This window comes from Balaenoptera ricei, chromosome 20, assembly GCF_028023285.1.
Source record: "Balaenoptera ricei isolate mBalRic1 chromosome 20, mBalRic1.hap2, whole genome shotgun sequence".
Lineage (NCBI taxonomy): Eukaryota > Metazoa > Chordata > Mammalia > Artiodactyla > Balaenopteridae > Balaenoptera > Balaenoptera ricei.
The window spans coordinates 61,455,588-61,483,418 of NC_082658.1; the positions used below are offsets into that span (position 1 = coordinate 61,455,588).

The 27,831-nt window shown below is 45.8% G+C and overlaps 1 protein-coding gene across 2 annotated transcripts; it reads left to right on the forward strand.

The window, feature by feature from the left end:
• The first annotated feature begins 1,553 nt into the window (after positions 1-1,553).
• On the forward strand, positions 1,554-13,279 carry ZNF287 (zinc finger protein 287). Of its 2 annotated transcripts, none has more exons than XM_059906735.1 (6): positions 1,554-1,586; positions 2,622-3,221; positions 3,891-3,991; positions 5,868-5,994; positions 6,438-6,524; positions 11,665-13,279. In XM_059906735.1, exons 2-6 carry the CDS (start codon positions 2,819-2,821, stop codon positions 13,227-13,229), a joined length of 2,283 nt encoding a protein of 760 aa, XP_059762718.1. In that variant the 5' UTR covers positions 1,554-1,586; positions 2,622-2,818; the 3' UTR covers positions 13,230-13,279. The 2 variants fall into 2 exon arrangements, with proteins under 2 accessions (XP_059762718.1, XP_059762717.1); XM_059906734.1 differs by lacking the exon at positions 1,554-1,586 and adding an exon at positions 1,607-1,787.
• Positions 13,280-27,831: the final 14,552 nt, after the last annotated feature.

Genomic DNA, 27,831 nt, shown 5'->3' on the forward strand with positions numbered 1-27,831 from the left:
TTTTGTCAGACATTAGGCTTATGACTTGCATCAGTCAGGGTTCAGCCAGAGAAGCAGAACCAGTAGGTCATACATACTAGGAGGTTTTTTTTTTTTTTTTGCAAGGAATTGGCTTACTCAATTGTGGAGGCTGATTAGGCAAGTTCAAAATCTGTAGGGCAGTCTGTCAGGAAGGGCAGGCTAGACGCTTTGCCCAGAGTTTCTTCTTCATCTAGGAAGCCTCAATTCTGCTTTGAAGGCCTTTCAACTGATTCATTCAGACCCACCCAACTTATTTCAGATAATCTCCTTTACTTAGTTCATCTGAGTTTATGGGCTTTAGCCACACCTACAAAATACGTTTACAACACCACCTAGGTTAGGGTTTGATTCAACAGTGGGAGACTTAGCCTTGCCAAGTTGACACATCAAAGATCATCAAACTACCCAACTTTCTTGTTGTTCAGATTTGCCTGGTGTGGTAATATTAAGACTCTCTGACACCCCACCCATCATGAGATGGGGTCTACATCAGACTCCACTTGATTCTGCACAGACATATGACTGCTTTGACCAATAGTACAATGGAAGTGATGCTTTGTGACTTCCGAGGTTACATCATAGTCAGCTTTGGAGCTTCTCTCTTGTTCACTAGAACACCTGCTCTTGAAGCCCAGAGCCGCCATCTCAGCTGCCGGCTGAGTCCTTCATGCCGAAAAGGCCACATATAGGCACTCTGGCCATATCCAAGCTGAGCTCATCTTTGAGCCATCTCAGCCAGAAGAGGAGGCATGTGAGTAAAGAAGACATCTTGGAGATGGACCCTCCCTGCCATCAAATCATCTCAACTGAGGTTCCAGACACAGTGGAGCAGAGAAAAGCCACACCCACTGTTCCCCTTCCAGATTCCTGACCCACAGAATCCAGGAGCATAATAAAATGCTTGTTCTTTAACTCCATCAAAGAGTTTTGCCAACATTATCTAATGTTGGTTTGCCAACACAGCATTAGATAATGGGACCCCCTGAATGTTTTTCTGTCCTCGTATTTTCAAGCATTTTATGTAGGCTGTGAGTCTTTCATAAACAACATGACGCTGAATGTTGTTCTTTTTTCCGATCTGAGAGTCTCAGAATCAGATTCCTGCGGAGGGACTCGGAGCCTTTAAGAGTGAATGGTTATGAGCAGTAAAGCCCAAACCAGCACTTCGGGTCTTTCTGCCTTAAGACCCACATCTTCCCTGTCCATCCTTCCTCCGTGAACTCTGCCACCAGGTTTTCTCTGGTTGATTAGCGCGGGGCTCCAACCGTCCCCCGCCCAATCCGCATTCCCTTCCCCCAGATGCTGTAGCTCCCCGACCTTCCTCCCAGTCGTCTACCAGACCTGACTCTGCCCAAGGAAACTTGAAAGTTCCCTCAGAACCCCTGCGGCTAACAATCAAGCCCCAGCAATGGGCGGAGGAGGTTGCCATGGAGACGGGTCCATGGTCCGCAGCTCGGGCGGGGAGGGCCGGGCGCGGCTTCCGATTGGCTCCGAGGGGGCGCGGCGTCCTTCCTGCGCACATGCGCGGTGGCGCCGAGGCGAGGTCACGGCGGAGCCGGGGCGCGGTGGGTTCCGGGCCGGGCTTCCCAGGACCGGGTGCACGGGTGGCTCCGGCCGAGGCGCCGTGCTCTACGGGACGGACGCGGCGGGGCCGAGGCCCCTCCGCAGCGCGGGACCGAGCCCGCCACGCAGGCGCCGCGCCCGCCGCCATTGTTGCCCGGGGCTTCTCGGGCCGCTCGGCTGCGCGTACGCCGGTCCGGCCACAGGTCAGGATGCGGGCGGCCTGCGGGGTCGGGGCTGCGGGGCAGTCCCCCCCGCGCAGCGGCCCGCGGGCCTCAGACTGTGGAGTTAGGGGGACCTCGCGGGGTGGGGAGGCGAGGGGTGCCTCTGCTCCGTAGGCCTGGTGCGCAGCCGGCTTTGGGGGACACGACGGGGTTGAGGGGGGCTCAGAGCTGGAGCCCGTGGACAGGTGGTGTCGGTTCTCCTCCAGGTCAGGCCTGCGGTGAGGTTTTCTGCGGGAATCCTGGTTTCCAATGTATTCCTTAGGAATTGTGTCCTGTAGACGCTCTTCACGGGCTTCAGGTTACACCAGTCTGCTTCTTTCCTGTGCCCAGCCCTCTGGTAGTGAAGGGCTGGAACAGACTGGCATTGATATGCAGAGCGGGTAAACGGCTCGCCCTTTTTCCCCTGACCGTTCCCTTGGGAACCTTGAGCTGTTTAAGGAGAAGTTCTCCTCCCAGTTTTTTCTAAGTAACAGATTTGCTGTTTTTGAGAGGCACTTCAGTCATTACAGCTTCTGTAACATCAGTGACTATAATACTGAAGCTTTTTTTTTTTTCTGTAAAAAAATGTTTGTTTCAACAAGTTAGAAATTTGATCTGTCTTTTTGCTTTGCTTCTATCACCACCCTTTTATGGCAGTCCCAACCCGTGCCCAGGGCAGGTTGCATCTATTTTACAAGTCTAAGGATATCAGGGAGGTAGAGCACGGCAGACTCTCTGTGTTTATTTGTACACTCTGGGTCGCCTGCCTATTACTGTTTGTGCGTATGGCAGAGGCCACCAGGAATTCCTGACCTTGTGTCTGTTCTTGTGTTTCAGGGTCTCTTAGCCATCCCTACAAGTTCTGGGCTCAGAGTTTGTAAGGAAGACTGCTAACTCTACCTTGCCTCTGTCCTGCCCCTGGCTGCAGCAGCCCTTGGTAAATGTCTTTGTGGTTCTAGCATGCGACTTCAAGCATTTGGCTCACTCCTGGAGAAATAAAGGCTGTTGCCAGGTTGACTCTCCTGTGTGTAGACATGTTCTCCCCGAGCAAGAGGACGACCAGTTCGTCACGTGCCCAAGTCCTTCTAACGTGGAAGCCGGACAAGGCTCAGAGTGGACCCCGCAATGCTGAGAAGGAAACCCTCGCCTCAAGACTCCTGCGTGACGCTGAGACCTGTCGGCAGAATTTTAGGAATTTTCCATACCCAGACCTGGCTGGTCCTCGAAAGGCATTGAATCAGCTCCGAGAGCTCTGCCTTAAGTGGCTGAGACCCGAGATTCACTCAAAGGAACAAATCCTGGAGCTGCTGGTCCTGGAGCAATTCCTGAGCATCCTGCCTGGGGAGGTTAGGACTTGGGTGAAGTCCCAGTACCCGAAGAGCAGCGAGGAAGTGGTGACTCTGGTGGAGGATTTGACTCAGATTCTAGAGGAAGAAGGTAAGGCTTGTAAGGGCAGAGAGAGGAGGAGTCCTGGGTGGTCCGAGAAGACAGCCATCACGTCAGAGAGCAGCCCTCTGAGGTGATTAGGAAAACAGAGGTCAGGGAGTGAGTGAGAACAGGCTTCGCTGAGCCCCGTCCTACCTGGCATTCCTCTTCCAACTGCTCGGAACCCAACACACGTTCTGTAAACCCAGAGGACATATCATAAACAGTGGCCAGACACAACCAAATTACCCCCATGTGCGCCCTCAGGAAGTTTCGCTGCAGAGGTTTGAACCATTCTGCCAATAAATCATTTGCTTTGTGAATTGGGTTTTATGGTAACATACTTCCAAATATGTAGAAAAGTGTCCAGAGAATATTTCTTTACTAAGTAAAAAGACAACTCACAAAATTTCTATCATGCAAAGGTTTAGTAGAAAACTGTGAATTTGGTACATATTCTGAAGCATCCCAGAGCAGACTTGTTTTTGAAGCCTGCTCAAAAACAGGATAAGTTTCAGGATAAGTCATTGCCCCTTTCCTCTGGTTCTGTGAAGCAGGGGCGCTGTTTTTGGTTTCCTTCTGATTCCTCGCTTTAAGAAAATATAGGCTTCTATTGGTGAAGAGTTTCCTAGGCTATTCAAACAGGACTGATCTCCACCACGGTCTCTTTCTCTTCCCTAGCTGCTCCTCAGAACTCCACCCTTTCCCAAGAGACCCCAGAGGAAGACCCCAAAGGAAGACAAGCTTTCCAGGCAGGGTGGCTCAATGACTTCGTGACCAAAGTGAGTGTCAGTTTCTTCTGTGATTTTAAAATGCCTTCCTAGTGTGTGAGGACATTTTCTAACCTGGCCCTCTACCTTCTGTGACCCCAGAAGTCCTATGAAGGACCTAAGCCTCAGGTTTTCTCCTTAAGTCACCGTGGCCTGTTAAGGTAGGTGAATGCGTTGTATAGGAAATGGGATCCATTGCTTCCCTTGATATCCCTTTCCTCACTTTTTTACTTTAAAGCAGCGGTAGTGCATAGAGGTTAAGGGATTCACCTCCACAGCCACATGGATCTAGATTTGGTTACTGGTTCTGCCACAACCTGTGATTTGGGGCAAGACACTTAATCACTCATAGCCTGAGTTACTAAGCTCTAATGAATAGAATATTCCTCTTAGATCGTGACAGTTAAATATTATGAGACCTGTTAGCCTGGATTACAGTAAGTGATCAAGAAGGTCACAGGAAGATTAGACAATAGTTATTATTTGTCTTTGTTAACAAGTAATTAAAGGCCATGTATTGTATGATGTTACTGTTTATTACGAATCTGTGTTATTTTAAGGAAGAGCAGCTCAGGCCATCTTAAGAGAAAGGTTTACTGTAAAATATACTGTAAAATATACATGGTCTGAAATTGGTAACCGGAGTAAATTATTATTTATAGATAATATGAATGTTTACCCAAAAAACCTAAGAAAATCAAGGGAAAAACTGTTAGAAACAATAACAGAGAATTTGAGTAAAGTGACCACGACAGAAAATGGCATACAAAAATTAATCACTTTCTTAAATATACATAAAAATCAGATAGATGCTAAAATGAAATAAAGGGTTCCATTCACAGTATTATCCCCACATTTAAGATAACTATGACTAAGCATAGTATAAGCTTTGCAGTCCTGTGTTATTCTGTAGATATGATGAAGCCTTGAAGATTGTAAAACTGCCAGCTCTCCCTAAATTATACACTTATATGTGATTTGAAAAATCCCAATATAGTTTTTTAAAGAAACTTACAGTTTATTTGAAAAACATGAGAGTAAGCAAGAATTTTTTTTTTTTTTTTTTTTTTTTAAACGAAGGAAGAGCAGAGAGATGCTAACTTCACCAGACTGTGAAATGTATCTCCAGGTACAGTAGTTCAGTGTGGTTATTGGTACCAGTTTTATTTTAGAAAGGAAGAAGTGGTGGTCCCTGGTGGTCCAGTGGATAAGAATCTGCCTTCCAATGCAGGGGACGTGGTTTCCATCCCTGGTTGGGGAACTAAGATCCCACATGCCATGGAGCAGCTAAGCCCACATACCGCAGCTACAGAGCCCACGCTCTCTGGAGCCCAAACACCACAACTAGAGAGCCCACACGTCACAACTACTGAGTCTGTGCGCCACAACTAGAGAGAAGCCCGCACGCCACAACAAAGAGGTCACGCACTGCAACGAAAGATCTGCGTACCACAACTAAGTCCCAACGCAGCCAAAAATAGATAGATAGATAGATAGGAGGGAAAAAGGAAGGGCTCTGCATTCCATCATAGAGCACACAAAATATCTTAAAATGTCAAACTGTAACACATTTAATTTATTTGTAAGGCAATGCTTGAAAGTCAAACCATTCTCTCTGTGTCATCTACGTTTAAATCCTTTTATTCTTTAAGATGGAGCCACCAACGCATGCACCGAAACTGATGTATTCTACTTTGTTTTCAGACTTCCCCTCAGGCCATTCAGGTCTGCTTATCCATACATTGGGTAAAGGTATTGACTAGGTAATTTTTAGGGTCCTACCAACGCTCAAGACTCTGTGGTTTCCCCCACCACACACGCACCTGTGCTGTCGCCGTCCCCTTCCTCCTAGTTCCTGAACCAAGTTGAGTCACGTTTGATGTTTCAGGAATCCATGACATTCACAGATGTGGCCGTGGATATCACCCGGGAGGACTGGGAGCGCATGCGTCCTGTGCAGAAGGAGCTGTACAAGACGGTGACGCTGCAGAACTACTGGAACATGGTTTCTCTGGGTGAGCGTCGTCTGCGCCCGGCCCTCCTCCCTGCATACGTGCCCGAGTCTTTCTCCCCTCAGCTGTCAAAAATGGTCGGGCCCAGAGGGGAGCGTGCTTGTCCGTTCAGGCACAGAAATGGCAAAGTTCTGCTCCCTTTTCCCAAAGGAAAGGTTTCTAAGTGAAGGGTCATCAGGAGGTACGACACACAGCCTCCCAGGGCCACCACCCGACGCCGCGCCCTGCCCAGCGCCTCCTTCCCCATGATCTCCAGCCGTGCATCCTCCAGGGTGCAGGAAGTTTTTGTCCCAGCTCCGAAAAGGACAGTGACCTCATTCATGAGGTCATGTCCGTGAACCATTCTTTTCCTGTAGAGATCTGTCCTCATGGGTAAGAAGTCAGGCAGTAAAACTTGAACAACTGTTTATCTCCAGGGTAAAACTCACTCTGTTCCTCCTGAACAGGACTTACAGTGTACAGACCAACCGTGATTCCCATATTGGAAGAACCATGGATGGTGATAAAAGAAATTTTAGAAGGCCCTAGTCCAGGTGAGAGAACCACCAGCCGATGAGATGCTTTGTGCTTCAGAGCCTGTACTATCCTAAGTGTGGTGAGATGTGTTTTTACATGTGGCCAAGTCACTTTGCACGAAGACATCCCACGCTGTTGAGAACACTGGGCTGCTTGGCGTTGCTTCCTTACAGAGGCCATCTTTGGAAGAGATTTTCCCGGTATCATTTTTTCAACCGCCCCCAACCCCCCTCTTATTTTGTGCTTCTCCATGACCCCTGGGTTCCCTCTCTTAGAGTTTTGTCTGGGGCTTTCCGTGTGTTCCCTCCCTCTATTTTTAAGCATGCATGAATGTCCCCTAAAATCTCAAATTTCAAACCTTCTCACCTTCTTTTTGAGTTTCTCTTATTCTGTTTATTGACGAAACCCTGTAGCCCCCTGCCTCCACTCTCCTCATTCCTTTCTTTTTTATGTTCTAATTATTGAAAAAGATAACATGTTTGCAAGATCAAAAATTGTAAAAATATATAAAGCCAGATCTATGCAGACAGAAGTCCCCACCTATTTGCCGCATTCATCCGGTTCCTGCATCTGTGTCGTCACCTGTGGCTCGACACCTAGAGGTCACGTGACTGTTCTATTCCCTGATGACCTTCCAGTTAAGGTTCTCAGCATCCACTGTGGATCCTTGCTTTATTACATTGCTGGTTGCAAAATGGTGATTTTCTAATTCCACCATCTCCTCTAAATGATTAATCTGAAAAGAATACCTGTCCCTCCCACCCCATTTTTATGTGTATATCTCACTATGGACTAGTGGAATTTTTAAAAATTCAATGTATTGTTAGTCCATTAATTCCAGTTTGGAGGGGCGGGTATTTGTTTTTGATGCTCAATTGTCCCAAATTTCGGCGATGGGAGCCTTTCAGATCAAGTCCTTTTGAGACGTCCCCATTAGTCTTTGAGCGTTTCCTTGCTTTCTGGCAGAGAATGGTCTGGGCTCACTTCATGCCTACCTTAGACCTGGAATTTCTCTAAGGAACAGTGGTTCATCTTAGTGGGGATTAGTGATGAGAGGCCAGCATCTGGGCAGTGAGTGCGCTCACTACTCTGGGTACCATTGCTTCTAGATTTGTTCAGTAGATAGAGCTGTGAAGTGTGTGTGTGTGTGTGTGTGTGTGTGTGTGTGTGTGTGTGTGTGTGTAGGTTTTTTGAATCCTGAGTTCATACTGGTGACCTTAATTCAAATCTAGCACCACAAGGGCAGTCTATCTTGTGCCTCCCCATATCTGTTTTCTACTTCCTTTCCCACAGAATGAGTCATCTGGTTCCCAATATCAGTATATCTGCTCATTTGCTCTATCATATAATCACACAAAAATGGTTTCAGAAGTATATCATTATCTCTCAGAAAACAAACTGCTCAGGTAACGTTCAAAATTCCTTCATGTCCTTAGAATATATTCCACTAAAGATATAGAGGATACTGGGTTCAAAGGTACTTGAATTCTTCCTTTCTGGTTATCTTAACAGTTTGATACACAGTTAAACTTGTTTGATTACATTTGTGTTCAAGTTTAGTATTCTCTTGTTTCTTGATTCTTTTTTATTTAATTTTACATTTTTGAGTATGTAAAAACATTAACGCAGTTCAGAAGTCAAAACTATAGAAAGGTGTACACTCCCATCCCTTCTGCCCTGTTCCCGTCCACTTCCTGTAGGTTATAGGGCTCACTTATCTCTCATTTATCCTTCCTGTGTTTCTCTTTGCAGAGATAAATTATAAATATAGTCTTAGCTCTCCTTTTGTATACAAAAGAAGTACACTGTACTCTTTTGCATTTTGCTTTCCTATTCCCTTTTTTTTTTTTTAATTTAAGCCACTGCCTTCTAGTATGTCTACCAGTATTGATGCTGGAATCCAGCATTAACAGCAAATTAAACAATAAACAAATTAAACAAAAAAATATAATACGCTACTTTAGAGTGAATTGCTTAACTTTTTTAAAAAAGTTAACTTTATCTGGTCATCTGGTATTTTGAGGGTCCTACTACTTGAAAAGCTAATTCTTCTCATAATTTATGGCCTATTTGCTTTAGTTGGCAGAATGACCCAAAATATACACTGAATTCTTTAGGGAGTGAGTTCAGCACACACTCGACACTGAGAAAACCCGTGGCAAGATGGAGCTAGGCCTTTGCTGGAGTCAGGACCGTCTTATGGGAGGTGCTGCCCATCTGGGACCACTTGAGGTTTTTAGGTGATTCAGGTTGAATTAAGGCTGTAAACCCACAAGAGGGGCAGTTTATGATTATGTATTTTGGGGGGAGATTTTGCTCCCACCAAAGAGCACAAAACTGAGAAAGGCAAGGTCCTCTTTTCCTTCTGTAGAGGTGAGGTGTTTGGGTTTTGTTTGTTTTTCTAGCCTGTCCTTATACAGGGTGTAGCACAGAGTGTGCAGACTCCTGCCAGCTGCCCCAGGTTGGCTGCAGGCTTTGTCTTCTGGCCCCCGAGCCCCTTGCACCTTCAAGGGGAAGCTGAAGGTCATCAGCAGGATGGAGGAGTGTCTCAGGAAGCCAGCTTCAACTTTCGCTGACTTCTGGTCTTCCTGCTCTCACTTGATTTTTGGCTTTGAGGATTTCACTTTCTTATCAGCTCAGAGACGTATAAGTTGAACCTTTGGTTAGGGCATCTCATCAGTCATACCTGAGGGAATGGAAACTTCGATGATTCACAAATCGAGCAGTAGTGTTGGCTGTTCCTGTCTCAGAACTTTATGGTCTTTACATCATACAGGACCCAGCCATTCTTTCAGGTTCAGCCCAAACCAGATCTCCCCTAAAAGTGTTCCTTCATTACCTGGTCAACACTGATCTCTTCTGCTAGAAATATTACACCACTGTAATCAGTCCTTTCCAGTTTGTTATATACACATATTTAAGCCCTGCTTAATGATCTTAATTTCTGAATTACCAGTAAACTGACTGGTTTAAAAATGTATGCTTATAGTAGTGATTTTTTTCATGGCCATCATTCAGACTTGTTACTTTAAACCTGTTAATTATAACTTTAGTACTTCCTTCTCAGGTGTATGGAACAGTCTGTCACAGACTGATTCTGATTACATAGGCACTAAACTCAGCTTCTGGACTATCTCATTGTTTTTGTGTATATACACACCTATCCATGCAGTCCATTCTAGTTCTAATGAGTTTTCATGCTAGTTACGGTATTCTTTTTTTCATTTAACATTACTCTTAAGCATTTTCTAGTGTCTAATTTTTGTATTTGAATCAAGATAATAAAAGTAGTTTGTAAATTCAAGCAGCACAAGGAAGCATAATGAAGTATGTGTCTCCCTCCCCTCACCTAGCTATGTACACAGACCTGCCGGGAGTGCTGATCTCAGGGGAGAAGGCCCTGGTTTTGGGGTTGGAAGGGTTGGAGACACACATCTTTACACAGATGGAATCTTTCTGTGTGTACCGTTTTATCCCTCTCTCTCTCTTATTTTCACTTAATATTTCCTGCACACCTTTTCATATCGATGTACCTATTTTTATCAGTTATCAGTATTCCATTATCTCCTATTCTAACTAGTCCTTTACTGATGGATGAGTCTATTGAATGTATATATTTGTAAAGTTATTATACTTTGATCTGCATTTTAGAAAGTTTCTGGACTATCCAGCACCATTTTTGCTATATTATAAACTCCGTATTTCATTATATTTCATATATATAATTCTTAACATTTGCAAGTTATATGTTTCTTATCTGATTTCAAAGGAGAAAGGTATTGCAACTTAAATTTGTTTTAAACCATCATAATAGAAACATAATAGGCATCAACAAATGTGTATTTGATGGCTTTGCAGTCAGGTTTGGGGGTCCAGGTCTGTGTGTGTGTGTGTGTGTGTGTGTGTGTGTGTGTGTGTACGCTTTCATTTGAGTTCACCTTTTTACAACAAGGTATTGTCATTTATTTTACCAATTCCATTCAGTGGCCTTTATATCCAGAGTCTTGGGCCATTTTCTGAAGAAAATGTAAAAGAAGCATAAGCCATTTCCAGAGTTTGCATCTGAGTTGGAAATACAAGAAACACACAAAACTGTGAAATAATAATATAAAGCCAAGTTCTGCCATGGGCCCAATATTTTATTAGGTTGTACCGTATGAAACTGCTGATATTCAGCCAGATTGACCTACAAAAAAGGCAGTTTCATATCATTCAACCTAATCTGTACTTTAGGATTCTAAGAAGGAGGAGAGAAACATGAGCTGGGCCATAAGCATCTTTTTCAGTAGGTGGAGAAGGTGTCATAAGAGAAGCCTGGAGTCTGGAATTAGTGGCACCTTTAGAAGATTATAAGGACATAGTTCTAAGTTATGTGGATAACTTTGAACTTTAAGCTGAATATGAGTTGTGATAGAGGAGGGAGTACAGTAGAAAAGGCTAGATTATTTGGGGTCTGAGTACTGAGTGGAGGTATTTTAACTTTTCTTTCTTTAACTTTTATCCTTTAAGCCGCTGATCCTGAAACTTCAGTGTGATTCAAACCTCCTGGAGGGCTCAGCCCCACCCCCGTTTTCTGACTCAGTATGTCTGGGAGGGGCCCAGTCACTTGACATATTTCAGGTGACAGTGATGCTCACGCCACTGGTCTGGGGATTGTACCCCTGAGAACCATGGCTTCAGGCTGTAAGAGTTACTAGACGTATTAAAACACGGAACACACACCGTGAAACTGCCTCCAGAATATTACGTACAGTGTGCAGGGTAGATTGGAAGGAGGGGTGGTGACAGTCAGCCTGCTTTATGACCCATTATGTAAATTACAGCTTATATGATTATAAATGTTTGTGTAATAAAAGTCATCCCAGGTCGTCCCACAGTTTATCGTCTGTTTTCACTTCTTAGCTCTGTCGCCTGACCTAACCTATTCTATTAACTCCACGCCCATGTTGAATAGGGAGGAGCCTCTCCTTCTTCAACAATTTAGTCCTGTTTTCTGCCCTTTTATTCTCCTTTCCTGAGCATTAAGGACCATGTTATGAGGTTGTCAGAGCCATAGTCTTTTTAGGCATTTTATTTATGTTCATTATTTTGTTTCTGCTTTGGCAGTTTCCTTTCTCCAAATAGAGGAAGACTTTTTATGTACTTTTTTAATTTCAGGATGGGAAACAGAAGCCCAAGAGGGTACTCCAGTGGAAAATGTTTCTAAACTCACAAAGGATGGAACCAAGACCATCAAGCTGGAAGAACCCTATGACTATGATGACAGATTGGAAGGGCAAGCAACAGAGACCTTCAGGAGAATTCCCACCAATGAGAGAGATTTTGGTTTGAAGTCAGTCCTTTCAGAAGAAGATGATCGTGCAGAAGACTATAAATATGATATATATAAAAGTAATTTTGAAAAGCATTCAAACCTAATGATACAGTTTGATACCCAATCAGATGATAAAACTTCTGTGTACGACGAAGGCAAGGCCACCTTCAGTCATGTCTCTTACGGTATCGTACACAGGAAAATATATCCCGGAGAGAAGCCTTATAAGTGTAATGTGTGTGGGAAGAAGTTCAGAAAGTACCCATCCCTCATCAAACACCAAAGTAGCCATGCCAAAGAGAAGTCTTATGAATGTGAAGAATGTGGGAAAGAGTTTAGACACGTCTCATCCCTCATTGCACATCAGAGGATGCACACTGGAGAGAAGCCCTACGAATGCCACCAGTGCGGGAAAGCCTTCAGCCAACGCGCACACCTCACCATCCACCAGCGGATCCACACGGGAGAGAAACCCTACAAGTGCGACGACTGCGGGAAAGACTTCAGCCAGCGCGCACACCTCACCATCCACCAGAGGACACACACGGGAGAGAAACCCTACAAGTGCTTGGAGTGTGGCAAAACCTTCAGCCACAGTTCATCGCTGATTAATCACCAGAGAGTTCATACCGGAGAAAAACCTTACATATGCAACGAGTGTGGGAAAACGTTCAGCCAGAGCACACACCTCCTTCAGCATCAAAAGATACACACAGGAAAGAAACCATATAAATGCAATGAGTGTTGGAAAGTGTTCAGTCAGAGCACTTACCTTATCCGACATCAGAGGATTCATTCTGGAGAGAAGTGTTATAAATGCAACGAATGTGGAAAAGCCTTCGCTCACTCCTCCACTCTTATTCAGCATCAGACCACTCACACTGGAGAGAAATCCTATATATGCAATATATGTGGGAAAGCCTTCAGCCAGAGTGCAAACCTTACCCAACATCACAGAACACATACCGGAGAGAAACCCTATAAGTGCAGTGTGTGTGGGAAGGCCTTCAGCCAGAGTGTACACCTTACTCAACACCAGAGGATTCACAACGGAGAAAAACCCTTTAAATGCAATATATGTGGGAAAGCATATAGACAGGGTGCAAATCTTACTCAGCATCAAAGGATCCATACCGGAGAGAAACCCTACAAATGCAATGAATGTGGGAAAGCGTTTATTTATTCGTCATCACTTAATCAGCATCAGAGAACTCATACTGGTGAAAGACCCTATAAGTGTAACGAATGTGACAAAGATTTTAGCCAGAGAACATGCCTTATTCAGCACCAGAGAATTCACACAGGAGAGAAGCCCTATGCATGCCGTATATGTGGTAAAACCTTCACCCAGAGTACAAACCTCATTCAGCATCAGCGTGTTCATACAGGTGCCAAACATCGTAATTAATGCATATGGGAGACTTCATTTAGGTTATAAAACTTAACCATTTAAAATTCTATTTTGTATTTTGTGTTAAAAACATTATTCAAGAGAAGTGCAATATGGGTTAGATTATCACTCAGCAGAAGTATCAGAATTAGTGACGTGGATATAACCTATTTAAATGTACTGTGAAATTTAAGAAGAAAACATTCACTTCTTAACCTTTATTTGATACCAGTTTAATTCATTCCAGAAAGAAACCCTAGGAAAGTAAGAGTACTCAAAAACCTGTAACTCATCAACTCTTACCATGTTTCAAGTATTTCTTAAGGAGGCCTTACGAATGTAACTTGGGAAAGCTTCCATCCAGTAGAGCTTTCACACCAGAGAGTAATCCTGGGGTAACAGAAAAAAAGCTGCTTTCAGGCCTTTAGTTCTTCTCAGCTTTGAAGCCTTAAATATGTAAAGGTCCCTTCCCCCTTTTTACTTCCCTTTTCCTATTATGCCATAACTGCCATGTGGAGCCAGTAGGTTTGCAAAAAAAAAAAAAAAAAGTTGAAAGTATCCTAACGATTTCTATGTGACCACAGTTTAGTTACGCTTTCCTTTAAATACTGAAACATTAAAGAGAAGCTTAATGAAAGATGATCTGTTAGGAGAAACTAATGTGTCTATAATCCTTAGACATGTGTACAAATTTACAGGCAAAGATTAAACCCCCAAGCTTAATATTTAAAACATATTAGCCTTAGTTTCACTAGCTTTTGACAACTGTCATTCAGAAGGAAAAAAACAAGAATACAATTCTTTTTTTTTTTTTCCACCTGACTCCAAAATTCATACCTTAAAGTTCCCCTGTGACTTACTGTAGAAAGTCTGTTTCTTCCTTTGAAACACGTTTCTTGAGTGCCTACTGTGCTCAGGGCCCAAACATCCTAACTGGATTCTTCCAGGGCTTAAATGCCGAAAACCACAGCTGATTTAAGCAATAGAAAGCTTTCTAAAGTAATGAAAGATAAAGTCAAGGACATGATCTTAACCAGTACGTTATGGAATGAACCTAAGAAACCTGCTAAAATGGGTTGCCAGATGCAACCCCGTTATCTTAAGGAAGTAATGAAAGCAGCTATTTAAATAGTATGAGGAAAAAATAGTGGAAAATAGGTTTGAGTTCAGTGCAGAAAGTGGGTCAGGGGGAAAAATTGAAGACGTAGGGGTGAGGAAAGAGAATACAGAGGCAACTGTTACAACTGAAGTGTTGCTGGACTTGGTTTACCTAAGAAAATGAGTGACTACTTGAATAAAAAAGCAAAATTCAGCCTGTTTATAAGAAGAAACTGAAATGACTGATTTCAAAAGGATAATTGAAATGGGTACTTCTTGTACGTGTAAGTAAAATAGGGATTACTCTTAAAATAACAGGGAAAGTTTCATTGGAAAAAGCATTGATGCAGAAACTATCATTGATGCAGTAATCATTCAACAATAATAACTGAGTTTGTGGGGTCCCAAACAGCATAAAAGGAAAACTGGTAGAAACGCAAATAGAAACGGGTGAAAATGCTATTGTATTTACTATCCACAGCATTGCACTCAGAATTTAAGACCACGTCCTGAGAGCTGACCTTTCCTCTTGCTCTTGTTTCTTTCTTCAGTGCCTTGCATATGGTAGGTGGTCAAGTTATGTTGGTTGAATTAATGAATAAATAAGTAGTCAAGTTAGACTTGAGTAATAAGGTAGAAGTAACTGATATGGAGTGAAATTGGCAAAATTTTAAATAATTCTTGGTGCATACATGCAAAGAAATATTTAACAAATATTGGTCATTTGTTAGTGACAGGAACTACTTAAAAATGAAGAATGAGAATCCCCAAATCTTAACAATGGGGATATTCCTAAAAAATCATGGGACATCTTTGCACAGGAAGTTTTCCTGAGCTAGGTGAGGAAAACCTGATATAAATTCTGGTGTCATAAATACCAATTTAAGCATGTGTTGACCATGCAGCTTCATTTGGACGTTGGAAAAACCTGGTTGGCCGGTGGGGGGGGGGGGGGGGCGGGGGGGGCAGTGGCGAAGGACCTGGGGTACCAGCATCTTCAAGTCTTTTTTGTTGAGTGTTTTCTTCAAGAAGTTGCTTTCCCCTTGTCCTCCTAATAGTTAACCTTGATGTCACGGAATCATCCTTCACGAAGTGCAGATTTTCTCCAGGTTGCATAATACTCAAATTATGCTTATGCCATAGTTATCATGTTAAAAAATAACCATTGTATTTAAGATGCAATTTTTATAATAGCACTTCATACCTTACGCGACGCTGTTTTCTCCTGGAATGAATATGTGGAATGTTACAGTCCATAGCGCCTTTCTTTGCATTAATTTGTATTTCTTACCTTCGTGTGTTTTATGTAAATAATGCATTTATAAGGTCTTCCACTGAAACACTGAGGCAGTTGATGCTCTTATAAAATAACAATAATAATAGTAATAGTGGAGAATCCGAGATCTTTGTGTTTTTCCCACTTTTACAGTTGTCTGATCCACGCTTTGAAGTTTTTTTTTTTAACAGGTAGTCTTATTTTCCACAACTTTTTATTATGAAAATGTGCAAATATACAGAAAAGTTTAATAATAAAACAAATTGTATATCCACCTAGATTTAAAAATTAACATTTTGCCATATTTTTTACTGAATAGTTTGAAAGTAACTTACAGACATTTCACCTCTAAACACTTTATCTTGTTCCTGTAGTTTCTGTAAATTTGCAGTTAGGGCCAAAGGCTTGGTGTATTCAGGTTACAAATTTTTGACATTAACACCTCACAGATGTATTTAATATTGCATCACAACAAAAGTCTCATTAATATCTGGTTGACTCACTGTCTGTGATGCAGAATTTGATCACCACATCTTCCCAACGTAAGGTATGTTTTTGCTGTTGCAGTTAATAGATAACCTGTGCACTGACACCAGCAGTGCATGGATAGCCCGTTTACCAACAACCTTTTATCTGGTGGTTTTGGGATTCAATGATGATGATCCTTGCCAGAATCAGTCATTTCGTCAAGATTTGCAAAATGGCGATTTTCTTTATTTTTTTTGGTCGCGCCACGTGGCATGCGGAATCTTAGTTCCCGACCAGGGATCAAACCCGCGACCCCTGCAGTGGAAGCGAGGAGTCTTAACCACTGAACCATCAGGGAATTCCCCCTGCAAAATGGCAATTTTCTATCATTCTTTTTACAGTTACTGACTGGCATTCTTTAAGGAAGAGCTTTCCTTCGTCAGCTGGGAATGCACGTAGGGTCATGCTCAAGTCTTTCCTTAAATTACCAGTTTTCAGAGTCAGGAGTCACTGGCAGTGATGACAAGTGATTCAGTGTGTCACAATTATGATCATTGTTTCTGATGCTCTCATTATCCCAGATTTGGCCAGTTAGAGCCCTTCAAGTAGCCCTTTTGTCCTTTGACGTTACCCCTCCAATCTCTGGGCACTTAGTGGCCTTTTTTTTTTTATAAATGTATTTATTTATTTTTGGCTGCGTTGGGTCTTCGTTGCTGTGCGCGGGCTTTCTCTAGTTGCGACAAGGGGGCTACTCTTTGTTGCGATGCGCGGGCTTATAGCGGTGGCTTCTCTTGTTGCAGAGCTCAGGCTCTAGGTGCGCGGGCTCAGTAGTTGTGGCACGTGGGCTCAGTAGTTGTGGCTCGCGGGCTGTAGAGCACAGGCTCAGTAGTTGTGGCGCACCGGCTTAGTTGCTCCACGGCACGTGGGATCTTCCTGGACCAGGGTTTGAATCCGTGTCCCCTGCATTGGCAGGCGGATTCTTAACCACTGTGCCACCAGGGAAGTCCTGGGCACTTAATGGCCTTTTGACAAAGCCATCTCAGGTTCACCTTGCACTTTAAATACCCCAGGTATGACATGAGCCATTTCTCCAGGAATCCCTGGCTCTTTTTAATAGGCAGCAATTTAGAAACCAGATCTGGGCAGTGGGCAGGCTCACTGCTACTGGGCGCGCTTAGCAAGTGGGCTGAGCCCTTCCAACCATTGAGTCTGCATAAAGGCAACTCTGCCCTCAGTTTCATCAGTTACATAATATCTATGTAATGGGAGACATAAGTACCTCCTGGACAAAGGACTCTGGGAGCAAACAAGTCTTGTTGAGCAAACTAAACTGGAGAGAACACAAGTGTTACGCTTACTAGGAAAGCAGCAAACTTAACCACAAGAGGTCTTTTGCCAAGGCCGTCAGCAGCGTGTTTCCAGAGGACGGGAGCTTGTCAGTCAACCTGGCAAGTGGGTTAAGTAGAGGGCAGTTAAGAGCAACGAAGTGAAGGACACCAACTGTGTTGTGTTTTAACTATGAAGTGTCTTGTTGATTTACTGTGTTGATAAGCTAATCACACTCCTTTCCCATCACATTTCCTTAAGGCAGGTTTCTGATCTAAATTTGAATTCTGAGGGTCTATTTCATGCAAAGTACTAGTTTTTCTTGCTAAACTTTTATTTGGTCTTTGAAACTTAAAGCCATTAGTTTTCACTCGACACTCTATCTTCGGGTATGAATTCACTTGCATGTGCCTGTAAATGTACTTCCAGCCCTCTATTTTCGTTACTCTCCTCATGGCACTCTATTTCACTATAATTATCCCACCTCAGAACACTATAACCATTGAATATGGCAAGCATGTGCACTGCGGTGATATGTATACATGTGTGTGTAAGCCTGTCAGCAGCATTGAGTCTGCTGTGTGGACAGGGAAAGTGAAGCCCAGGATGCTGACCTGAGGTCACGTACACATAGTGACAGAACAAGGGTTGGAACCCATGGCTCCAGCACTTAGTTGAGTTCTTCCTGTAAAATATTGTTAAGTGAAAACTCAGAACACAGAAAGTATGTACCTAATTATGTATTTTGATGAGATTAGAGCATTGAAAGTTTTTTGTCTCCCTTCCCGTGGAGTTTTTTAAATTCAAATCTTTATATGAGAAGAGCCCAAAAAAACGATGCACTCCCCTCCCCCTTCCAATTCTGGTCTCCCACCCAGATCTTTTCCCCACTCGGCAACCATCTGGTCAATGACCACCTGGACCATCGGGTTTGGGCTTTACCCCTCCATGTTCCAGTTCATTCTTCTCTATCCCAACAGCCACTACCTCATTTCAGGCCTTTCATCAGCTCTTGTTTATCTTGTAGCCAGCCAGGTAAGTGTTCACCCTACCCCAGATCTTGCACCTCTCACTGTATCTGCCACATTTGCCAAAGTGAAGACATCTAACCAGGACCACCACATGCAGCTGTGCAGGTTGAGGAGTGCATGTGACTGTGTCACCATTTGCTGAAAAACCCTCAGCATCTCACCATCAGCAGCACTGGCTCTCACTCTTAGCTGAACGTTAGAATGACCTGAGCAGCTGATTGACTTCATTTGGGATGGGGCCTGGATCTCAGCATTTCACTGCCCAGGTGATCCTAATGTTCCAAAGCGGAGCAAGGGCAGAAGCAGCGAAGCCAGTGAGGAAGGTGTGTTTACAAGTGATTCAGAGGAGAACTCGTGGTCGCAGTAGAGGTGCTGAGAAGTGACCCAGCGCTGGGTGTGTTTTGCAGGTAGAGTACAGGACTTGCTGATGAGTTGGACTGGGGTGTGAGGCAGAGAGGAGTCAAGGACGGCTGTCTTTGCTCCCAAGAGGAGAGACTGGCGTATTCATTTCTGTATCTCCTACACCAAGCACAGTGCCGGGCACATGGCCCTCAATAAATGTTTGATGAATGCATCTCTGCAGGAACCTCTGCACAATAAACAAGATTGCTTCCTCAGAAAAAAAAAATCATTTTACATGTCCGTCCAGAACTGCAAAGGGTCTGGGATTTTACTTGACTTCCAAGATAATAAACTAGCCTGTTATTTTCATGGGTGCTGGCACAAGACATGCGACTCCTGGGTCAAAGACAAAGAACTTTATTACTCATGGCAAGAGCAGTAGCCAGACTTCACATCCGAGCCAGTTACCCTTGCCTTCCCTCATCCCCACCCCAATCACAGGAGGGTGACCGGTGGGCCTAGCTGGAGGGACTGCATCACAGGAAAGCAACATCTGGGGAAATCACTCCTTTTATAGTGAACGGCAAGCAAGCATGCTCTGTCCTGGGACGCGCTGCTCGCTGTAAACACAAGCCTGGGAAGTGGCGCAGGTGAAGATACCAGTACAAACGTGTAGGGATACTCAGGGCCGTGGCCTTACTGCCTCTCCCAAGAATGCCCTTTGTAGTGTATACGACTGGAAACCTCCCACTGAGAAGGGGGTCGTTCTTGCCTACAGGTAAGAAGAGAGGAAGCAAAATGAAGTTGCCGGTTCCAAGCCTACGGACTAGAGGTCTTTTCCTGAAGAAAAATCTTAGGTCACACTAGATCAGACCTACACCCAGAAGTTGAAAAGTAATGATCTCACTACACTGTACACTGATTTAAAACTGCACCTGGAATACTTGATCTCATTTTTGAGCATCATGCTTTACACTAGAGTGTAATACATCACATGAAACTTAAATGGTTGAAAAAAATTAGACTATCTCGACACATGAAATTCAAATTTCAGCGTCAATAAATAGTTTTATTGGAACACAGACACACTTATTCCTCTAAATATTGTCTATGGCTGCTTTCCTGACAAAGTCGTGGACCATCAAAAGATCTGAACTATTTACCATCTGACTCTTCACAGAACAAATCAGCCGACTCTGCGTCTGCACAACAGGGTGCGGGCTGAGGTCTACCGGCTAAGCGAACACCAGGCGAATTAGCAAAAGGAGCAACACTCGGGGTGTGCAGAGGAGCAACACTCGGGGTGTGCAGAGGAGGGCGAGAGCGCTAGGACAGAAAAGTCAACCGGGAGGGCCCCGGAGCACGGAAGCGAAGGGGTACAGACGCGCACAACCGGCAGTCCGGGCTAACACAGGAGGGGCGGCCGGCTGCCCACGAAGCGAGAAGCCAGGCCTGCTGAGACCCCCGCCCGAGCCATGCCGCCCCTGCCGACCACTCCCCGCCTGGCGCCCACGAGCCTCGTCCCCCTCCGAGCGGAGGCCCGCGGGTCGTCAGAGGTCCTCCCTCCCCGGAGCGGCCGGGGTCACGGACTCGCTTTCCAGTCTTGCGGAAGGAGACGTGGGTGAACTCGGCACCCTCTCCTCTAGTTATTCAGCCGTTCACTCAGTACACAAGCGGGGAGGTGGCTCCGCGGCACTGCGCCCTGCTCCCACTCTGACTGAGAAACTCTCAGTAAGCCCCTCCGCCCGATGCCCACCTTCCGCACGCCCCGAGCGGGGTAAGTCCACCCAGAGACGGGGGACCCTCGCCCGCTCCGGACGGCCCGCCATCAGGCTGAGGGGAGAGAACGGCCAGAGACCGCGCTCACCCTCTACAGGGAGGGGCTCGGACCAGAGCCGCCCCCCCCGGGACCACGGCCGCGGAGCCCTCGGGACGCACAGCGCGGCCGCCCCGACAGCCCCCGAGAACACCCAGCTTCCGGCCTGCAGACGATTCTCGGATGCTGGGCGGGGCCAGGCGCGCGGGCGTTCCTGGGAAATGCGGGCGGCACCTCCCTGCGCAGGCGCACCGCCTGTCGTCGTGGCTCCTCCCGTCGCCGCCTATTCCTCTGCGCGGCGCGAGAGCACCTGGTGGCGCGCTGCGGCCAGGCAGGCAGGGCTGGAGGGAGCGGGGGCGTCCCCGGGGCGGCCTGGCCGCGCACCCCGACACCTCCTGCGAGCTGCCGCCTGAGCTCTGCCCTCAGGGGCGGAGGAGATTGTTGGTGCGGATATTCAAACAGCCCCTTCTAGCCGCTCCCATCGCCTCCCTCCAAGAGTGCAGCAGCCGCTCTGGTCTCCAGAGGTGACCCTCACGTACCTGTCCACCTGCTTGGACAGTCAGCCGGTCTCGCTTCCAACACTCACCGCCCCTTATCTGGAACCAGATCTCAGCATCATATTATTTTACCTGTAAACATTTCAGTGTACTTTTTTTTTTAAGCAGGTTTTTTTTTAAAATTTATTTATTTATTTATTTTTGGCTGCGTTGGGTCTTCGTTGCTGCCCGCAGGCTTTCTCGGCGAGCGGGTAGGCTTCTCATTGCGCTGGCTTCTCTTGTTGCAGAGCAGGGGCTCTAGGCGCTCAGGCTTCAGTAGTTGTGGCACGTGGGCTCTGGAGCGCGGGCTCAGTAGTTGTGGCGCACGGGCTTAGCTGTTCCGCGGCATGTGGGATCTTCCTGGACCAGGGCTCGAACCCGTGTCCCCTGCATTGGCAGGCGGATGCTTAACCACTGCGCCACCAGGGAAACCCCCCGCCCCCCCCCCCCCCACAGCATCTTTTAAAGTTATATTCCCTTTGCATTATTTTAATTAGAAATCTCAATCCTATTAAAAAGTAAAGTGAAGTACTGAAGTACATAACCAACACCAATGTTCACTCTGTCTTGTCCATTCTTAACCTGCCTCATTTGTCTGATTTCTTATTTTGTTGTTAAGAAATAAAACATTTGAAGTAGGCTCTCTCTTCCCACTGATTGCAGGCTGGCAGCCAATTTGACTCCTCTTAAAATTGTGGGGGGACTAGTGAGGCCCAAGACAAGAGAACTTAAGGCTGCAGGATTGTCCAGTTGTCACCGACCCTCCCGAGTCGGGTCCCAACAAGGGTCTTCCTGCCCGGTGTCATTCGAGCCAATAGGAGACCAGGCTGGGGTGAGAAGCAAAGGAACGCTTTACTCTCCGATCAGAAGGTGGCGAGGACAAGCGCTCCCGACAAGTCGAACAGGCCATGGTGGGGCTGCTTTATAGGGTCTCGGGGGCGGGGAGGGGGCGGGGTTCTGGGCGGGCGGCCCGAGAGCTCAGTGTCGGGCGCAGCGTCTCTGCGCACGGCCCGCCGCCGCCATCTTGGACTGAGTGTCGTGCGCAGCGCTTCTGCGCACGGCCCCGAGCTGAGGTGCAGGTGCAGCCGTTTCCCGCCGGGAACTCCAGGCTGAAGGGCCGGGTGCGAGCCCTGTGCCCGCGGCCCCCTGTGAGCGAGAGAGACTGGACTCAGCACAGAGGAGAAGAAAGGTTAGACTTTGTTTTATTACCCAGATTCTATGTTTATCTCCCGGAATTGTTCGTGGGCTTTGCGGGTGGCACGAAGCGTGGAGGGTGGTAGAAGCATCCCCTTGTCGACAATGAACAATCTGTGATAGGAATGGGAAAGAGGTTTATCTGAGCCAACCTGAGGACTGTGGCCCAGGAGACGGCCTCTCAGTAGCTCTGCGGATCTGCTCTGGAGAGGCAGGGCTTTCAGCGCGGTTTTAAATCTTGTCAGAACAAAGGTCAAACGAGTCAGGGATACACTCCTTCAAGGTTTCCAAAAAGACCGGCTCGGACGCGGCGGGACAGTATGGCCTTGGCGCCTGGGAGGGCAGTGTTTTCATCGACGGGGTCCCAGGGAGGGCGGCATCTCATCTTTATTGTTAACACGGACGTTCCTTACTTCTGGTCAGTGTGCCCTTTTCTTTAATGGTTAAAGCAGGCGTACGATGCATGTCATAGGCCACACGCAGGCTGTTCTAGTTAACATGGAATTCGAGTTAACTCATGTATAAGCGGAATAACTTCCCCACACCTGAGTATGCGAAAACTTCTTCCCTAGTCTTCTCACCAAAGAAGAGTGGGGTCAGGAAGAGGCGTTTTTCTCTTAAGGATGGTGACGAACTTCTAAGCAGGATATTGGCTGCAATTAAGAGGAAAGGAGTGACCTGGGGTCTTAGACCATGGCTGCTCCCCGCTGACTCAAAGTGTTGAAAAGAACCATCCAGAGAACCTCCTTCTAGGGGCTGCAGGAGAGGCAGCCTGTGACTCAAAGGAGAGTCCGGTCAGAAGTGTGAAGTCAGTCTTTAGTGCTGGGCAACAGCTTCCCGGCAGCACGCTGTTGGCAGCAGGACTGAAGGCAGGTGTCCACAGGTGACAGATGTTGCCCGCAGTGTGACCGGGCTGACCCCAGTTCCCTCTCATCTTCCTTATCCACCCGTGTCATGCCAGGCTCCAGCCCCTGCGCCACCAGCACCGCGGCCCACACTCAGCAAAGGGAGAATTAGCTCTGCATTTGTAGTTCCTACAGATTTCAGCCCAACATGCCAACCGGATACTTTACAAGTACTTTTAAAAAAAACAACCCTCCACGGACATCTCAAGCGAGCAGAGACCCTCCACCCACCCCAGCAAGCCCGATCCTTTGAGGATGTCCCCGGGGAGGAGGGCCAGTCACTGCCCAGCTGGGAAGGGCTCCTGGCTCTCTAGAATCTAATTCCTCTGGAGTTCTTTGCATCCCTGCCTCACCTGTGTGTCCTTAAAAATGTCATTCTTAAAGTTTATTCCACCTTTCTGTGTGCTGTCGTGGGCGCGCTGGTCTGTTGCAACCTTGTACATCAGACCAGAAGCCGTGCAAGAGCCATTATTATGTGAAAAGGTGAATCTTGGAAGCAGAGGACTTGAGAGTGGGCAGGAAGCCAACTACAGGGAAATAGCGGCATTTCCAGGCGCGCTGGTTTGAGTCTTTCGATCGTGCGTTTAAAGTGAGGCAAACTTCACACAACGGTGTAATCTTTCTTTGAAACAAGCAGTCATTTAAATGTAGGCCTGGAGAAGGAGGCCACCTGAGCTCATCTAAAATGTGGGTTTTATAGTTAAATAAGGCTTTTGTGAGGAAGTTGGGGGCATTGCAAGGAAGTAAGTGTCGTGACCAGCTTGCCAGTAGGTGTCGTGGATGGAGCGCTCCCAGAGGTCCAAGGGTCTGAGCATCGCAGGTTCTTGCAAGCTGACATACCCGTGGGGGGAGAGAATGGGGCTCTGAAATGGAATATTCCAGAGGGAGCAGGTTCCTGGTGGTGGTGGGGCCTGTGGGGTGCAGCCTCAGCATGAGGGCTCATGGGGGCGGCGAGGAGATATTCCAACGGCAGTGTGTCTGGGTGGGGGTCAGTTATCCTGTGGACGCACGCGCTGAGCAGGAAGCTAAGACTTGGGGTGGAGAGGGGGTTTGTGGGCAGAGGTCTTCAGTAAAGAGGCCGGAGGTGGGTGACCAGCAGGTTTGCAGGAAACGAAAACACAGTGAGCATGAAGCTGTCTCCTGGGTGCCGTGAGGTTTAAAGGAAAATAAAGCAAATAATTGAAATCTGGTTAAGCCTTCTAATCATGCTGTCCTGTGCTCTATGTATTTTTCTCATGAAGATAAGAGAAATGGAGAGTCTAGGACATATTTACGTGCAATGAAGGTAGATATTGGCCATCTTTCACATATCGGAGATCTTAAGCTTGTAAGAAAGTGAAGAGAATGTTTAAAATGTAATTTTTTGTATTGTGAAAATGGTTATATCCTGGAGAATTAGAGTGGAATCGCCGTTTCACCAATCACTCCTCATCTAAGAGAAAAGCGTACCTTTAAGTCTGTAGAAATCTTTTTAGCAAGTTAAGCACAGGGCATTCTGGGAAGATGTCTCTGACAACTTTAAAAAGTAAAAAGCAAATAAAAATCAGTGGTGTTCAAAGGAGCGGCTTTGCTCAAGTCTTTTACACTGAGTGGGTAAAAATCCCACAGCTCTAATGCTGCTGCTAAATTGTAAAAGACAGTAGGGAATATAGTTCATTTTATTATTGATTTAGAAATTAATTTTACCTCATTTCCAGGGTTTGAGAGTATTGTTACTGAACGGACTTGGGTCCGCTCGCCCACCGCACAGCAAAGCCAATTTGCTGGCACCGGGTTTTGGTGAAGGAAGGTCCAGTGTTTAGTTGCAGGGCACCAAGCAAGGAGTCTGGGTGGCTCGTGCTCAAAAGACCCAAACTCCCAGGTGGCTCTCAGGGAAGGGTTTTTTTTTTATTTATTTATTTATTTTATTTATTTATGGCTGTGTTGGGTCTTCGTTTCTGTGCGAGGGCTTTCTCTAGTTGTGGCAAGTGGGGGCCACTCTTCATCACGGTGCACGGGCCTCTCACTATCGCGGCCTCTCTTGTTGCGGAGCACAGGCTCCGGACGCGCAGGCTCAGTAATTGTGGCTCACGGGCCCAGTTGCTCCGCGGCATGTGGGATCTTCCCAGACCAGGGCTCGACCCCGTGTCCCCTGCATTGGCAGGCAGATTCTCAACCACTGCGCCACCAGGGAAGCCCCAGGGAAGGGTTTTTAAAGGCAACATTTGGGGGAAGGCTGCTGGGTGACTTTCTTCTAGTTTGTTGGAGGTGAGATAACAGGGTGGTGTTTCAGGAATTTTAATCATCAACCTTCTGATTCCAACCAGTCTGGGGTCTACGAGCTGGTGGAGAGCATCAACCTGGGGGTGGGGGGTGATCTTAGTTCCTGCAGAATACTCTAAGGTATGCATCAGATTGTTATGTATATCCCTTGGGAGGAACCAGGACTCTGTTTTACCACTGACCTATTGAAGTTACCAGAGTTTTCACACCTGTATTTGGAGGTTTTTCTCTCACCAAGATGTATTTTGGAAATATCCTGGACGGCGCTATTTGCACTGCTGAAGCTGCAAGATTAGGGAAGGACTAATGCGGCCCCATAACATGTGGATGTGAAAACAGCTAGAAGTGGGTTAAGCTCAGACCCAGACAGAGGTCAGCAGAGATGGCCCGAGTGGACTCCTCATTATGTACATGTACTTCCTGAGGAAACTGTGGCCTGAATCCAAGGGGGCTGTTCTGGGAGAGGGTGGTGGTCCTGAGCCCTGAGAGGCTTTCCTAGGAATTGAGCAGGAATGCTGACCCCAATACCGATTGCCTAGCAGAAGAGAAAGTGATCTGAGCAGGGAGTCGTCCACGGGGCCAGTGACAAGCAGATCACGTGCGCGGGCTGTCGATTTTTCCCCAAAAATAGATGCAACTGATCTCCTTGTGCTTCATTTTTAGTTTGTCTCTCTTTCCATTCACTGATTTTCTCTTTGAGTCTGTCCAGTATCAAGCTTATCCCATATGTAGAGTAATTTTAAAAAATTCCAGTGACTCTCTTTCCAAGATTTGAAGATTTCAATTTGTTTCTTTTTAACATCACCTGTTGCTGCTTTATTTCTGATTGCTTTTTAAAAATTTTTCTTGTTCTTTTTTAAAATGGAAGTTATCCCTTTTTGTATCTCTCTGAGCATGCCACGTATACTTATTTTGAAGTCTTTATCAGTCTGTTGCAAAGTGTGAATTTGGAGTGGATTCACCTTCCAATTTTTTATTTTCTTGGAAAGCTTTTTTTTTCTCTCTCTCTCTCTTACCCTGGGCTCATACTTCCCTGCCTAGTGGGTTTTTTAAATAAAAAATTATTAAAATAATAATAAATTAAATAATTTATTTTTAATAAATTATTAATTTATAAATAAATTAAATTAAATTTATTTATTTAAAATAATAAATTCATTCATTCATTTATTTATTTTTGGCTGTGTTGGGTCTTTGTTGCTGCACACCGGCTTTCTCTAGTTGCAGCAAGTGGGGGCTACTCTTCGTTGCGGTGCGTGGGCTTCTCACTGTGGTGGCTTCTCTTGTTGTGCAGCACGGGCTCTAGGCATGCATGCTTCAGTAGTTGCAGCACGCAGGCTCAGTAGTTGTGGCTCGCGGGCTCTAGAATGCAGGCTCAGTAGTTGTGGCGCATGGGCTTAGTTGCTCCGCCCTGCCTAGTGGTTTTATGGTTGCTTGCACCTGACCCCTGGCTAAGCCATAGTCCTACAATGACATTTTAGGCCTCCCCTGTCCCACGGTGGTTTCAGAGTCACGCCGAACCAGGAAGTATACCAACTGGAGGCTTGGTTGTGAGGCTCATCTCTGTGTCCCTACCTCTCCAGTCTCACGGTCTAGGAAATGCCATCTCCCCAGGTGGCGATCAGCAATAGTTGTTTATTTTTTCCCAACTTCCTTTCATGACCTACTCTGCCTCTCACTTCCAGCGGTGAGCCTTGTGTGGAACATTTTTAGCTCTCTTTATCCCATAGGATCAAACTTACAGTCAGTTCTGCTGACTTCTGGTCAGAGCACAGCACGCCCCAGGCTGCCGTCTGCTCTGTTGTGCATTTCTGCAAAGGGAGTATTTATCTCTTTTCTGCTGGATCTTTTCTATCTTCAGATACTCATCTTATCCTTGAGTTTATCTAGGTATACATATCTAGGTTTTCTATTTCAATATTTTATCTGTCACTGCTGTATGTTTGGAACAGAGAAGGTACATCAAAGCATGAACTCTCCGTCTTATCCCTGGCCTTTCTTCTCTGCCCCAAGTCTTTACATCCAGTGGCTACTAAGCAAGGGAATTTTTGTGTCTATTGATGCAGTGATGTATATGGGTATGAGCTGACCACAATTTACCAAATAATCAGCTTTGATGAGACAGATGGGGAAAGTTCATTGCAGGTAGATTATTTCTGAATGATTTAGTAAATTATGAACCAACTCTCTCTTTCATGCCTGAACCACTAAAAGAGAGGTTGGATTACAAAATCTGAGAGATCTGTTCCGGATTCAAATGACCTCTTATCCATATTAAGTCATCACTTAAGAGGAATACACAACAACCAGGTTGTTTTTGAGAGTTGAATCAGTGAATTTGTAATTACCACACTTGAGTATGAGCT

Excerpts from the sequence above, each read along its gene's own strand:
- ZNF287 (XM_059906735.1), top strand. The coding sequence starts at position 2,819 with ATGTTCTCCCCGAGCAAGAGGACGACCAGTTCGTCACGTGCCCAAGTC. Across the intron at positions 3,222-3,890 it reads TCAGATTCTAGAGGAAGAAG|CTGCTCCTCAGAACTCCACC; the intron begins GTAAGGCTTGTA and ends TCTCTTCCCTAG. Across the intron at positions 6,525-11,664 it reads TTTAGAAGGCCCTAGTCCAG|GATGGGAAACAGAAGCCCAA; the intron begins GTGAGAGAACCA and ends TTTTAATTTCAG.